The 14,576-nt window shown below is 38.7% G+C and overlaps 1 protein-coding gene across 1 annotated transcript in view; it reads left to right on the top strand.

Annotated features, from left to right (window-relative positions):
- Window positions 1-14,576, top strand: part of fam172a (family with sequence similarity 172 member A) — a 183,740-nt gene that overhangs the window by 100,546 nt on the left and 68,618 nt on the right. Inside the window, exon 9 of the mRNA XM_037681102.1 lies at window positions 12,779-12,895. Within this exon, the coding sequence (XP_037537030.1) occupies window positions 12,779-12,895 (117 nt within the window). The remainder of the gene's footprint in view (window positions 1-12,778; window positions 12,896-14,576) is intronic.

The raw sequence follows: 14,576 nt of genomic DNA, 5'->3' as shown, positions 1-14,576 counted from the left end.
TTTTAGATAAATCATTTTGATTTTTCTAAATATATATATATATATATATATAGGGTATTCAAAAACCCCTGTTATCACAACCATATATATATGACTTATTGACTCAGATTTTAAACTAAATGTTGCACTATGTTTGCTAATGTTTAATTTAAATGATAGGTGAGCTTCTAATGTTTTTTTTATTATTTAAATGTTTGTTTCTGACTGCTGAACAGGTGTTCTTCTGAAATATTTACATGTCATAAACAATTTCAACTTGAAATACTCTCCTTTAACATTCTTACAAGTATTACGTTTAGATTAATCTGTTTATATTTCTATTTGTGTATTTTTACCTCTGTGTGTTTGTCCAGCAGGTCGTCAGTAGTGGCGAAAGGCTCAGACTCCCATGATGCACCGCTTCTCTTTGTTCTTCTTTGTGAAAGCAGCGTGCGGCTTTGTCTGCCTCTCTCGTTCTTCCCAGTTTGTTGCCTCCATGGCGAGGTCTCAATCTCGGTTTTGTCTTCTTCAAGCCTGTTTTTTCCCCACTCTTTCATACTCGTAAGTCACTGCTGCCCATTTTTTTCAGTCATCTTTTTAATTTGTTGTCTTTTATCATCATCCTTAATAAGCAACCAGTCTCCACTTACCTGTACTTATTTTGCTCCCATATCCCATTAAATAAATAATAAAATACTGATAAACTCCATCACTCCCTGGTTTTTGACGAGTTTTGCACTATTTGCTTCTAGTTTGCTTACTCCCTCTCCTTTTGTCTCTTCACTTTTGAACAACCTCAGTCCACACTATTTATTTATGCCATTTTGCTAGGCATGTGTCACAAAACAACACTGGGGTGTTTTCCAAGGGGGTCAACCTTCTCATATGTCTTGCAAACAGTATTAAATATGATTTTGAAGACCAGTTTGTTTCTTGAAATATTACTACACTGATCAAACTCAAATCATTCATCTATAATTTAAAGTTGTGATCTGAAACGCAGTGCGGGTTTTTCCAAATATTTTTTTTTTTGTGCATTCTACACGTACTTGCTTAACTTTATGTCACATTCACTGTGGTCAGTGTGGTGTTTCCATGCTTTCACCTGCTGTGTCAGGGTGTGTCAGTTGGTTCAACCTGGGTCACCTTCAGCAGAGAGGGAATACAAGTGCTTGACATGAGATTTGAATGTGGTGAAGTCGATGTGTTGACAGCTCCAATAAAGCACTTGTCACATCGCTTGTCACAAGTAGCAAATTGACACATATTATTTGGACTTAACATATTGAATCAAGTTTATTATTATTAATATTATTACTATTATCATTATTATTGTTGTTGTCATTATTTTTAATCTTTTTTGCTTTCAAGTCTTTGCATGGTCTCATTCTGTTTGAAATGTAAGAGGATGGAAAAAGTCTATGAGTTAAAAGAAAAATAAAATGTTTCTGAAAAGCTGTGAGGCTCAGCCAAGGGTCATTCCTGGTACAAATGTCAGTGAACTTAGTGACTCCAGGGTTGGAGTTTAAACCTTCTTTTCTTTCCCAGATTCAGTATATCTTGCCTTTTGACATCCCCCGTTTTTTTCTCCAATAATCTGCATCTACATCTTTGCCTGCCTCCGTCTTTAATTGTTTTTAAAAAAGGTCACAATTTGTATTATGTGTGGATTATTTGTTTCTTGTTGCCATCCTCAAACTCTCCATACCAGGTGCAAATAAACTCTTTATTTGGTTTGTTTGCATAGAGTTTTATTTGTATTTAGGTTGTTTTTCTTTTTGACAATGTATTGCTTGCTGATTGTGTGGCTTTTGCACAGCAGATAGATATAATTGAACATAATGTGAGTGATTACAAAATAAAAATTGGTCATGTTTTTTCTGTACTTGAAACTTTACATACACTATCCTGTTTTAGTTGATCCATTTCCCCTTTCATTTTGTAGTCTTCAACACCTATGGCAAGTTATGTTTGATACCGTATAGCAAATTTTAGGAGGTATACTTTGGTTATGTGCCTGCTCTTAAACATATTTAGTATTTAAGCCTAAAAAGATGACGGTGAAACGAGGTATGAGGTGTTTTATGAGCCATTTTAAAGTCGTGTGTGTTGTAAAACATGATGGGGTTATGAAAGACTCAAAAGAAAGGAAGATGGAATGGTAGTGTGGGAGAAACTATCAGTTGGCTTGGACTTTAATGCAGATCTCACTGTAAGAAAGGCCTTAGTTTTTGGTGGAAATACAAAACCATCTTCTTCCATGACCTGCTTGCCTCTCTTATTTGCTTGCTTTTGCATCTTCAAACATTAGGTGTTGGACTACTTTTACTTTCCAACACCAGCTAACTAATCCAACACATACAACCCCCATCCCATTCTATACCTGTTTAACTTTTGACACCTTTTCTTTTTCTTGTCTTCCAGCCTTGTCTGTCCTCTCTGATCGTTGTGATGCACTGACCACATTACTGATCCAACACTCTGTTTCCACATTTCTTTTATCTATTAGACCACTTTGCTTCTCACCTTCTTCAGGAGTTTCTGTTATCTTTTGTTGTTGTTGTTGTGTGGCATGGGTAGGTTGATTTGGTCCCAGTTCTCTTTGATGAAAACACTAGGGGGCACTGCCTCTCCTTTGTTACCCCCTATTCCCTTTAGCAGGCTTCAATGCTGTATGTTTTCTGTATACATTTTTTTCATGAGCACTGTGCCTGTACTGTCTTTTTGTTAAAAAGTAGTCCCTTGTTTGTCTGTAAAGGGTGAGGCAGCTCTGCAGACAGAGGGAAGAGAGCATGCTGCAGGGTAAGTGAGTGCCAGGATGGGTCCATTGCTCTAACCTTGCCATCATCCTTTGTTTCTGTTAGCTGAACTGCAGGGTTTAGGTTAATGAAGAGGGCCTGGACAACTGAGAAGAGCGACAGTCATCTCCCAGTTAAATCAGCTCACCTCTAGCCTTTAGAGACCTTTTTTCAACCTTCCCCCATCTCCGTGTCTGTGTCTCAATGTTGAAACTCTTTCCGCCTGTGTCACACCATTTCGCCTGGCTTTGAAAATAGAACATTTTTGGTCAGTGTTTTTGCAAGACAGCTGCAATTTTGTTCGTCCAAAAGCTTCGCACTTTAGACAAGAGACTTTGATTGCCTCTGGGTCAGGTCAGGACAAAGTCAGCCCCAAAATAAAAAGCAGCACTAGACTCTGGAAAGAGTCAAAAGAATGGGAAACTTTTTTTTTTCTGCAGGTCAGTCCCGTTCTTGTGGCTTCAACAGTCTTTTTCATCTTTTATATGCACACAAGTCATACTTTGCAATTAGTTATTAAGCAGTCTCTCCTTGCATCCTTGTGCTTTTGTTCTCTTCAGTCTTCTAATGAATGTACATATTTTTGTGGAAAACTTATTATTGATTTTGGTATGCTTTCTCTGGTAAACAGACAGATGATAGGAGAGTTTGGTAGTGCTAATTGGCAGCTCCCGTCCATACAGTGTGTGACTGGTGGTGGGTTGGGTCTGGGCGAAGTGAAGTGCTGTTATTGTTTAGAGGTGTCAAACCAACACAGAACAAAGAAATGTGCTGTGCGTACCCATCACTGCTGAATGCAGTTAAAGTACACACACTCACACACATATTTATCTTTACATAAGTATAAATGCACATTTCTGTCCATCCGCTCCTATATGCACACACCAGCAGCGCATTACGTGGCATCATATATGACAGAGTTCATCCCCACTGACTGGCACACACGCACACACACAAAGGCCTTCTGCTGCACACACAGATGCACGGTCTTAAAAAAAATCAGTCTGAAAATGACAAGATAATCACCACATTCAAACTTACCTTCAGCTTTGTGTAAATGCCTCTCTCTGAGATAAACTAATAAATATATTTTCTTTTCAAATGCACTGCACGGAAGGCTCTAATTATCATATGCTGACAAAGACCTGACAGAGGTACAGTAGTTAAAAGGTAATTTGCCACAAGTAGGAGTTTGGGTAGGGAATAGGGTCAGCGAAATGTCTCACCAAACGCACACATACACGCACATATATACACACAGGAATACACACAGCCTCCACCTCTTTCTTTAATGGTTTATTCACATGTTTCGAGGACTTTTAACATGATTGACTGACAATGTCTTTTTACGAAATAGCATCTTCAGTAATAAGAAATAATTGACTCCCTAATCAAAAAAGGGTTCATGGAATCCACAAACCCAGCTGTAATCTTCTCTGGCATTTCCAGTAGGATTGACAGTTCTCATAGCTTCAGGCTCTATACCATTTTGATTTAATTGCTTTTTTTTTTATATGATTAATAATATGCTTTGTACTGAATTGTGTGAGTGTGTGTGTGCGCTCAGTTTGTGTAAGTCTGAGTGTGCACACCTCATCCTTCTCTTAAGTTTTGTTTTTAATCAATAGGATCACTAAGAAAAACTTTCTCTTGTGTATTTTTTTCTTTTTTCTTCTTCTTCTTCTAATACATATCAAACATTTTCCTTTTGGTTTATTAAGGGACTGATTATAGTGAATTTATTCTCTGCAAAAATAAAGTTGCTGAGAGTTTATTATAATACTTATCAATGTTTATTCTTTAAATAATATATTAATATTTCCATAAATATACTTTTGTATACTTGTATACATTTGTCACTTAAGACATTTCTAAATTATCATTATTATTATTATTATTATTATTATCATTATTGTGGTGCTGTCTATTTAGTTTCTGATGCAATTTTCTTTCCTTTTTGTAATTGGCTAATTGGATCGCAAGTGTATTTTCAAATATTGTCCACCAGTGGTTTTCTTTTTAATCTTTTAGTCTGATGTCTTAATTAGTTTGGGCACTATAATTTTAATATAAGAAGAAGAAAAAAATGCCTTGAGACTTATGAAGTTTTTACATGTTGGGACAAATGAACTCAAAGCTTCTTCCAGCCGGTCCAATTTATAGTTTGGCCTCAGTCCCTTCTCCCTGCATTTTTCTTTTCTGACTCATCTTTCCACTTCTTTAAAATCTATTTTAAATCATTGCTAGTGGCAATAAATAGTTAATTTCTGATTTTTATTTTTTTTTAAGTTATTTATGTTGTTGACCTTTTAAAGTTTTTACTTTCCTCACATTTTTTACTTTAAACATAGTGTTTTATTATTAATATTTTTATTACAATTACTTACTTTTTTCTTATTCCACTGCTAAGGACAAATATGAATTAGTAAAAATAAGTTACTGAAAGAAGACGTATATTTGTTAATTTGACCAGTGTTGTATTTTACTTTTCCTTTCTTTATTTTTGTTCCTGACATTTGTTATTGTTTGTTTACTCACTTCAGATTAAGGAAAACATTTTACAATTCAGCTCCCGCACCTCCGAAAATTCAGCACGCACACACATTGTTACACAGACTTTTTTGCCAGAAATGTCCAGGAAAGCAGGCTTATCCAAATTTGTTGTTTTTGTTTTGTTTGTTCTTTTTCTCTCCCCGTCCCGCTCTCACACCTGAAGTGAAAAACAAACCGCCGAGATGTTTGGTAGATTATGTGAAAAACAGCCCTTACCCTTTGAAAGCACGTCGTTGGACTTTTAGTGTTGCTTCTGTGCAGCATAAATACAAATTTGTATGGAGCTTTTTTTTTGGGGGGGGGGAAATAAATAAGAAAATAAGAAAATTAATAAATAAAGGAAAGTGTGAGTTCTGAAAAATCTTCTCATGTTGATAACAAGAAAAAAAGTGACACAATTGTTAAAAAAATAGCTCTGTTACAACCTCCTCAAAACAAATTTAGATGAACTGAGGGGAAAGTTCCACATTATTGTGTGGCAACATTTTCTCACCACTCCCCAGTTTAGAAAAGTTGGCCTGCGTGCCAACTTTGGGCTCTGTTAGTACAAGGAATCAGTGTTTGTCGGCCCCTGAGGCTGCATGCGTCTGTGTGAGTTCAAAATGGACAGCCGTACCCGATGGATATTTAACACATTAGCTTTGGCAGAGCTGAGAGTGGTGTGAAAACACACTGATTTCCTAAGTGGCAATCATTTCAGCCTCACCATCAGAGAGGCAGCAGAGAGCAAACATCTGTGTGTCTTTGTGAGTGTGTGCGTGCCCCTGACCATGTAAGTGAACAGGTGGTATACTTTAGACATAGATACTTACTGCTATAGATGTGGGCTTCAAATGTACTTCTATGTGTGTGTGTGTGTGTGGGGGGGGGGGGGGGGGGGGGTGTGGTGGGGGGGGGGGGGCTTTTAGTTTGAGGTGCTGTCTTTCATTGGTAAGCTGTCTCCTCCCTGCTAGAGTTCAGGAAACTTGGTTTTCCTTGGTGTCAGTCTCACCCTGAGTTACAACACAGAGGTCTCAGCCTTCTCCAGCACCCACCCCCTCGTTTGGACATTTCACTCCCTCCCTCCCTCCATCAATCCCAATCTCCCTTGGCCTATCCATCCTTATATCCAGCTGAGAATCGCCCAACCGAAACTATGTTAAAACAGGGTCGTCCCCCGGTGTACACTTAAAGGCTGTCCCTTTAACCTGCTCTGAAATACTTATGGCTATTATTACAGCTTATAAATCATTAAGAAAGTTTAATTATATGAAAATTTCATGGTGGAAATGTGCAAGCTGACACAAGGGAAGGGGAATTTAATGGGCCAGTAAGTCCCGGCACCGTGAGGGAAAATATTGAGGTTAGGTTTCTATTTTACAGCGTAGCCGGAGGGTTAGGAGACAGGGAGAAAGACAAAAAACACACTTTCAGAGCAAAGAAAAAAAAAGGCGAACAGGCGTGAAGACAGGGAGGCCTAGAATGTCCAATACACAACAGAAACTTTTTTCCACTTTTCTTCATTGACCGATGATGTTAATTTGGTCACAAACTTAAAATTCTAATGTATTTTATAATTAACTTGTTTTTTAATTATGCTTAAACTGTTTTTAATTAGTGGTTACCATTTTCAGATATTCAGTTATTGCTATGAAGTAATGTTTGTTATTCTGTAGATTTTTGTAGCTGCTTGGCTCTTAAGGGTTTAATAATTTGAATTTATTATCAATGCAATGAACAGTTTTCAGTCAAATGAATCCATGAACTCTGAATTGAGGGGCTTGTTTCTTGCAAGTTTGTATGTCGAAGATATAAATTATATATTTTCAATTATGTTACATCATTACTAGGTAATCCAAAAGCAACAAACAATAGCTGTTTTTCAATTCAGTTTCAATTCAGTTTATTTATATAGCACCAAGTCACAACAGATGAATAGAGACGTTCATATAAACAAAATAAGTTAACACTATTTATCTGAGGAGCAGGCTGCTTGGAATTTAACTCCATCGCAAAACTCTTATCTTGAGCAAGCATGAAGGTGACAGTGGAAAGGAAAAACTCTAAACTTTTAGCAGAACCAGGCTCAGGACAAGCGGCCATTTGGCCATTTGGCTGGGTTTGGTAGGAACAGATACACAATGGCAGGTCAAGAATCACATGTTAAGATAATATCAAATTAAAACTATTCAATTTTAGCAAATCATTTAAGGAAATGAGGTCAATTTGTCCTCTATTAGTGTAAGCCTGGAATCATAACCAGCCAACCCTAACTATAGGATTTTTCAAAAAGGAAAGTCTTACTCCCAGCCTTAAAACTGGACAATGTGTCAGCCTTATGGACAGAAACTGGAAGTTGGTTCCACAAGAGAGGAGCCTGATAACTGAAAGATCTTCCTCCCATTCTGCTTTTGGAAACTCTAGGAACCGCAAGTAAGCCTGCAGTCTTTTGAAGAAACTATATCCATTATTTTATTAATGGAAAATCAGTTTGAGATACTATTATTTAGGTGCATTTTATCAACTACAACACTATCTGTCCCTTCCTTCTTCCCTTCTTCGTTCCTCCTTCCTGCTGTCTCTCCCTTCTTGTCCTTTCTACCCGTCTTCCTCTTGTTTTCTCTGGAGGCACAAATAGGGCGAAGCGCCCGCAGCCGGCAGGTTTCCTGGCACACTGCTCCTCATCCTATGCCTTTTGTTTCCATCAGTGGACAACTATTCTCCACCTCTGCTGTGTCAGTAAATATTTATTGGCCTTCCTTTTCCTCACCGCCTCCACTGATTTCAGTGTGTATCTCTGTTCCTGTGTTTGGACAAATATGTGTAGTTTGCATGTTTATACACTCGTAAAACTCCCTTTTAATGCATGTATGTGTGTGTGTCCATCACTTTCTCTTACCCAGTGTCCAGTGCTGTCACTCACACAATTTAGCAATGTGCCCCCTCATCTTCTCTTCATCATACATTTGGCGAACAGCCATCAGAGGAAAGAGGAAAATGAAGAGGAAGTTATTGCAGTTTTCTCTTGCACGTTCCTGTCACCTCTACTTGCTCATCACAACCAGAGTTCATGCACTGGAAAGGCAAGTAGGAAAAGAATTCTGCGAGTAAATGCACAACCTTAGTAAGCAAAAATCTCTCTGCCCGCTCCCTCAGTGCTACATACATATGCACAAACACACTCCCATTTGCTCCTTTGAGACCCGTGGCCTCGTGCTAGAGAGGGCTTCCTTCCTGCAGTTAAGACAAAGGATGCTAGGGACCTACAGGGGACCTGGGGCCTCTGCTTCAAAGTCACAGGAAGCTCTGGTGTTGTCTCTTCCTGTGGATGGTGTTGGAGCGTGGGGGCCAGCTGCCTATGTTTTCACAGCCAGGGATGAACAGATAGGAGTGTGCTTTTATCTGTCGCTGTGAGTCACAGATGAGGTAGGTAAAGTAGCACACATTGCACATCTCAAATCAATTACTGGCAACAAATTATCAGTGAGGAGTAAGAGACCCAACAGATGCATCAAATTAAGATGAACATTATAAAATCAATTTAGTGTGAGTGTATCAGTTGGGTGCATCACGGTGGCGCAACTGGTAGAGCTGCTGTCTCTCAGCAAGCAGTTCCCTGGGTCAAATCCCGGTCCAGGGGCCTTTCTGGGTGGAGTTTGCATATTCTCTCCATGCATGCGTGGGTTTTCTTCGGGTACTCCGGTTTCCTCCCACAGACCAAAAAGGCAAAAGCATGCATGTTAGGCTGATTGATAACACTAAATTGTCCCTAGGTGTGAGTGAGAGAGTGAATGGTTGTTTGTCTCTATGTGGCCCTGTGATGGACTTGTGACCTGTCCAGGGTGTACCCCGCCTCTCGCACAGTGATTGCTGGACATGGGCACCAACGACCCCCATGACCCAAAATGGAAGAAGTGGGTAAAAGATAATGGATGGATGGATGTATCAGTTGGCTATCATGATGTTTTGGCTTGTGTAACCTTCACCACCATCTCTGCAGAGCCCACACATGCTTTCACTGTGAACAAGTTTGTGTTTGTGCCTCTTTTCCCATATTTAGAAGGATTTATGGGGGTGTGCCATGTGTTTCCAAACCTTCCGGTGTGCACCCACAAGTGTGTGTGTTTGTTTGTTTGTTTTTTTCCCCGTGTTCGCCTTGGCTTATCCGATGCTCTCCTCTTACTCTCTGGCAGCAGCAGGACAGTTAATCAATCAAATATTTAAGCAGTGCTTCAGTGCTCAGTGGGTAGTCCTAGATTATCTGTGGCTGTTGGCAGTGCGTAGCACAGCCACATTATGAGCCTTGTCCCTGACTGCCATCGTCATGGGGTGCTTCTTTCACACACACTCACACAGACACACACACTATCCTTCTCATTGGCTTCTGCTCAATCTTCAGTCCTTCTCACTTGGACGCTATATTTTGTCCTGATTCTCATTCTCACTAATTTTTCTGTCATTCGCTTTCTCTTGTTTGCTGCTCTCTATTCCTATTCTCTACTTGCGCTTGCTCCCTGTGTATAATTGTGGCTTTTCACTGTGACTGTCTGACAGTGAGCAAGGCCTCTTAAAGAGCTCTCCTCTTTCTGTCTTTGCCTGTTTTTCTTTTTTTCTCTTGCACTGCATTCTTTCTAGGGATGAGTCTGCCTGTCTCCCTGCAGGGAACTCCATTGTGGATTACTATTCAGTTTTTGCCCAATTATCTACTGGCTTTTGCTGCCTTTGACACATAATTATCAAAAGCCTAAATAATTGTCTTTATTATTGCCGGTGTTTAGATGAAGCGTCAGCGTAGCAGTCGTGAGCACAGGAGCATCACAGGGAGAGGAGTGAAATGAAGTATTTATCTCAACTAGAGATTAGCTTAGCATGCTGTTAAATGATGTCTCTATGCTTATTTCAACTCCTCATCTAGATAAATAAACATGATTAATATGCCCCTTTCCCTCCTTCATGCACACAGCCATCCCATATCACATTCAGTGGTGAAAGGTAAAAAAGTATAGCAATTAGCTGGCTTTCTGCTGGAAGCAGCCTGCATCATTAAATACTGCTTAGCACCAGTCGGTGCAAGACACAAAGGTTAGAGAAAAGTTTGTTTGTTGCACTGCTTTGTATAAATCCAAATGTGTTTAGGTTAGCTATTTTATGAGACCTTTTTAAGAGCTTTTATTTAGTTATATGTGCCAGGGGGTCTGACATTTAGGAGGTTTGTGAGTTTCTATTAGGCTCGCTGCAATGTAATTAGAGAACAAAATTGTATTTTTAAAGCAAGAACGGGGAAGACGTGTAAAAAGAAGAAAGAAAGATTTCAGTAGTTGATCTAAGTGTAACAATGTGTGATAAGGGATTCATTTTAAGTTTGAGTCACTATTTTTGCATAACTGATTTTGATTCATGCTTCAGTAGAAGGCAAACTTGATGTGTCGTGGTCAAATTAAGTCCTATCTGCAGTGAAGACTAAACTCTAAAACACTATGAACACAGAAATGGGATTTTTATGCCTTTGGATACCATTTGCTCTTAATTGTGACCTTAGCTAGGATATGGTACTAAAGATAAAGGATTTATTGGTGACACACATTCCATTCAAGTGCCCTCAGTAAGATAGATATAGCAGTACCATAGTATCGTATCATCAATGCCTTGTCCCACACCCAAGTTTTGTTCTGCATATCCAGCTGTTCTAGCATTAAAGAAAAGGTCAGGAGAAGGGCAGCTAATGTCTTAACATCTGAGTGTGGGTTTTAGTTCAACAAGTATTTCCACATCCCCCCCCGTCCAGCACAGGACTAACCAGAACAGCTGTCTTTTTTTGTTGTTAAAGCTGCTGTCTACAGTTACAGAGGGATTAACACATTTAACCTCTGTCTACACAGTACATGGCTAACACTGACATACATGCTAACACAATGAGTTATGTGATAAGTCCATTGAGATTTATATTCACGCGAGTTTCTGGTTTAACGGTTCTATTTTTTTGTAATGCATGTTTCAAGTTGGCTTATGCATTTAACATGCAGCTAATCACAGTTGTCATTTTGGCTTGTAAAACTTTGGACCCATTGGGGGTCTATATTACAGCAGTTTAAGGCTGCAGTGCAAAGAGCCTTCCCTTTTGTTCTTTTTATTATAACACCTGACTGTGTTCGTGTTTGGCTTTTGTCACTTGAGTGACAGATATTGCCTATACAATTACTTCTTATCCTTCTAAAGCCAATTTGTACTTTCCTGCTCTGTTTGATGTTTTTATGGTCAATATACTATTGTGGAAACCTTATCACCTGAATACTTTATCACCAAAAGACCTTAGTGCACTAATAGATCAAATTTCCACTCATTCAATCTCACTTTAATTTAGCAAGGCATCAAGGAATGTTTTAAATTAGACAGCAATAGTTTGTCTTTTTGACAGCTCCAGCTAAAACCAACAACAAATTTATAGTATAACCTCAATATAAACTGTCCATTATCAGTTTTAGTCAAGGTTCTGAACTTGCATTTCAGCCTCATTTTGTTTTATTCTACTGACTTTTAACTTGCTAATAAACCTTATTCTTACCAACCACTACCAACTAATGTATTTATTCCAAACTTTAGTTTTCTGTATCTTTGCCACTGAAGTACTTGTCTTTTTTTAGGTACCAAGCCATAAAACCCAACAGACGTTTAAGTGTTTGGGATGCGGCAATTTATTGTGTTATGATAAAGCTTTAAAATGGTTGTTTAAAATTTAGTCATGCCATTTGTAGACCAATTTTTCTTTTCCCAGATTTACTAAACATATACAGTAAGTGATTGTTAACCTATTGTCGTTAGCCCCGTTCTCCTTTTTTATTATCTTAAAGCCAAGCAGAGTGAAACAGCTTGTTCCATAGGTCTGGCTGTAGTACTCCTTGGGGTCAGACCAGCGGTGTGGGAAGTCCATTGTAGTGTGGTAACAAGTCCTTTGTGTGACATTTTCCTTAGCGCTGACATTCAGAGGGGAATAGGAAGACGGGCTTGTGAGCGCTGCATTCTTTGTAACATCTGAAGGGAAAGGGTATTAAGAATGGGGACCAAGGCATTTGAATGTCCACAGGAAAGGACATTTGCACAGAACGTGACAAGGACACACTACAGTGGAACTCTGCTCTTTTATATATCACTTTATAAAATTATGCTGTACACCAGGTTGAATCAGTATTCTCCGGTTACAAAGTTGTCCTCTGGGCTATTGCCATCCCAGTCTATAAAGGGGGCTGACAGTGCATACTGTACTGAAAGTACTTTTTTTTTAGGCAAATATCTACTGACATGATGGTATGCCATATTAAAATAAGTGTAGTCATATTTTAAAAGATGCTTTGTTTCTTGTAAAGGAGTTTTCCAAATGTTGTCTAAAACTTTGTCATCTTCCAAAACAGGTGCATGATTTTAAGCATGCTTGAACTAAAACTAACACAAGTTTAATTTGCTTTCTGTGCCAGATGAATCAAAGGGAGCTGCAAGTGAAGAACAGAGTGTGTGCTGTGGCTCTCACTGACTCGTCACACAACATCTGGCTACAGGATACCAGCAAAGGGACACAAGACTGGATGTTTCAGGTGAAAAAAAAAAAAGCATATGTAATCAAACACATAGCCACTTCCTTAAAAATAAATATAATGCAAACTGGTTGTATGTATAGATTTCTTTTCTCTCTCTTTTACTACTTGACACTTTTATGCTGACCCCCACAGGTACCCCCTGCCAAAACTAAGCACTAGAAGTCCTGAAGAATTGTTATTTGTTTGTCCTTTTTTATAATCAGCTTCCACTCTTTCTCCTGGGAGTATGTCTATGAATAACTGAGAAAGTGCACCCTGTTAGGATGCAGCTTTGCAGGCGTTTTGTTCTGATGTGCTTGTATGGTAACCACACGAGACAGAATGCACGTGCACATGTGCATTTGTGTTGGCTTTATATGAGAATTTGCCCTTTCTGGTGTGACCTCTGTGCCATATGCATCACCTGGGCTTACTCAGTATGCACATACAGATGAGAAACAGCCAAGACCAAAGCTTCTGGAGAGCTAGAGATGCAAATGTCATGTGCTCTTTCTGTCACACACCCACACCTAACCCATACCTGTATTTGTATTACATTCTCTTTTTATAACCGTGGCCTTTTGTTTTTACTATTTCATCTCCACATTTTTTGTCTCTGTGTGTAGTTTGTGTGTCCAAGTGCATTGTGTGTCTAAATGTTTATGTATGTCAGTTTGAGCGTTAAGGATTTAGGACTGCGTTTCTTTATCATTGTTCATTAGTTCAGTTGTTTCGTTCATCTAAGAAATTTAAAGGACATCAGATAACTGGACATTTTATTTTATTTTTTTAATTTGTGTTGATTATTCGGAGCATTAAGTCTGAAATAACCTTCAATGCCAAGCCATATAAAATAGACAGGCAAGGATTCACTTTCGCTCGCACTCATTAACCAGCTGTCCTTTTTGGCTGGATGAAAGCAGGACTCTGCTTAATTAAAAGGTAAAAAAGGTTAACATTTGGTTTTTTCTATGGGTTTGATACTGCTCATCTTTCTTCATTGCTTGGATGGGCATTTTAAAGTCATTACAAGAACCAAATACATTAAAAATATTTTTTATTGAGTAAAATAAAATGTACCCAAAACTTGTATGCGTGATTGAGAGTAATGCTACCAGTGTAGGCAGAAATACTTTTCCAAAATATGTTCAGATAGCTTAGTGAATGAGATGCAAGATTTTGACATGCTTTTTTGTTTAGTTGTTTTTTGTTATTTTTCTTCTGTTAAATAGCCTGTTTCTGCTTTTTTTTAGAGTCTATCATTTAAACATATCAAAATACAAATCTTACTGTCCTGAAATGCTCCTATAACGCCAAGTGTTTGGTTTGCTGCATAAGAAAACAAAAACTCTTGAGTTTTTTTTTTTTTTCCTTTTATGTGATAATTCACCATCCATCCATTCATTATATTTACCCGCTTCTTCCATTTTTGGGTTGCGGGGGTCGCCGGTGCCCATGTCCAGCAAACACTGTACGAGAGGCGGGGGACACCCTGGACAGGTCGCAAGTCCATCACAGAGCCACATAGAGACAAACGAGACAATCAACCATTCACTCTCTCACTCACACCTAGGGACAATTTAGTGTTACCAATCAGCCTAACATGCATGTTTTTGGTCTTTGGGAGGATACCGGAGTACCTGGAGAAAACCCACACATGCATAGAGAGAACATGTAAACTCCACCCAGAAAGCCCCCC

The sequence above is a fragment of the Nematolebias whitei genome, chromosome 8 (assembly GCF_014905685.2).
Source record: "Nematolebias whitei isolate Nwh7 chromosome 8, NemWhi1, whole genome shotgun sequence".
In the NCBI taxonomy this organism is placed as follows: Eukaryota; Metazoa; Chordata; class Actinopteri; order Cyprinodontiformes; family Rivulidae; genus Nematolebias; species Nematolebias whitei.
The sequence above is the reverse complement of the archived record's forward strand: the minus strand, read 5'-3'. Positions and strand labels throughout refer to the sequence as shown.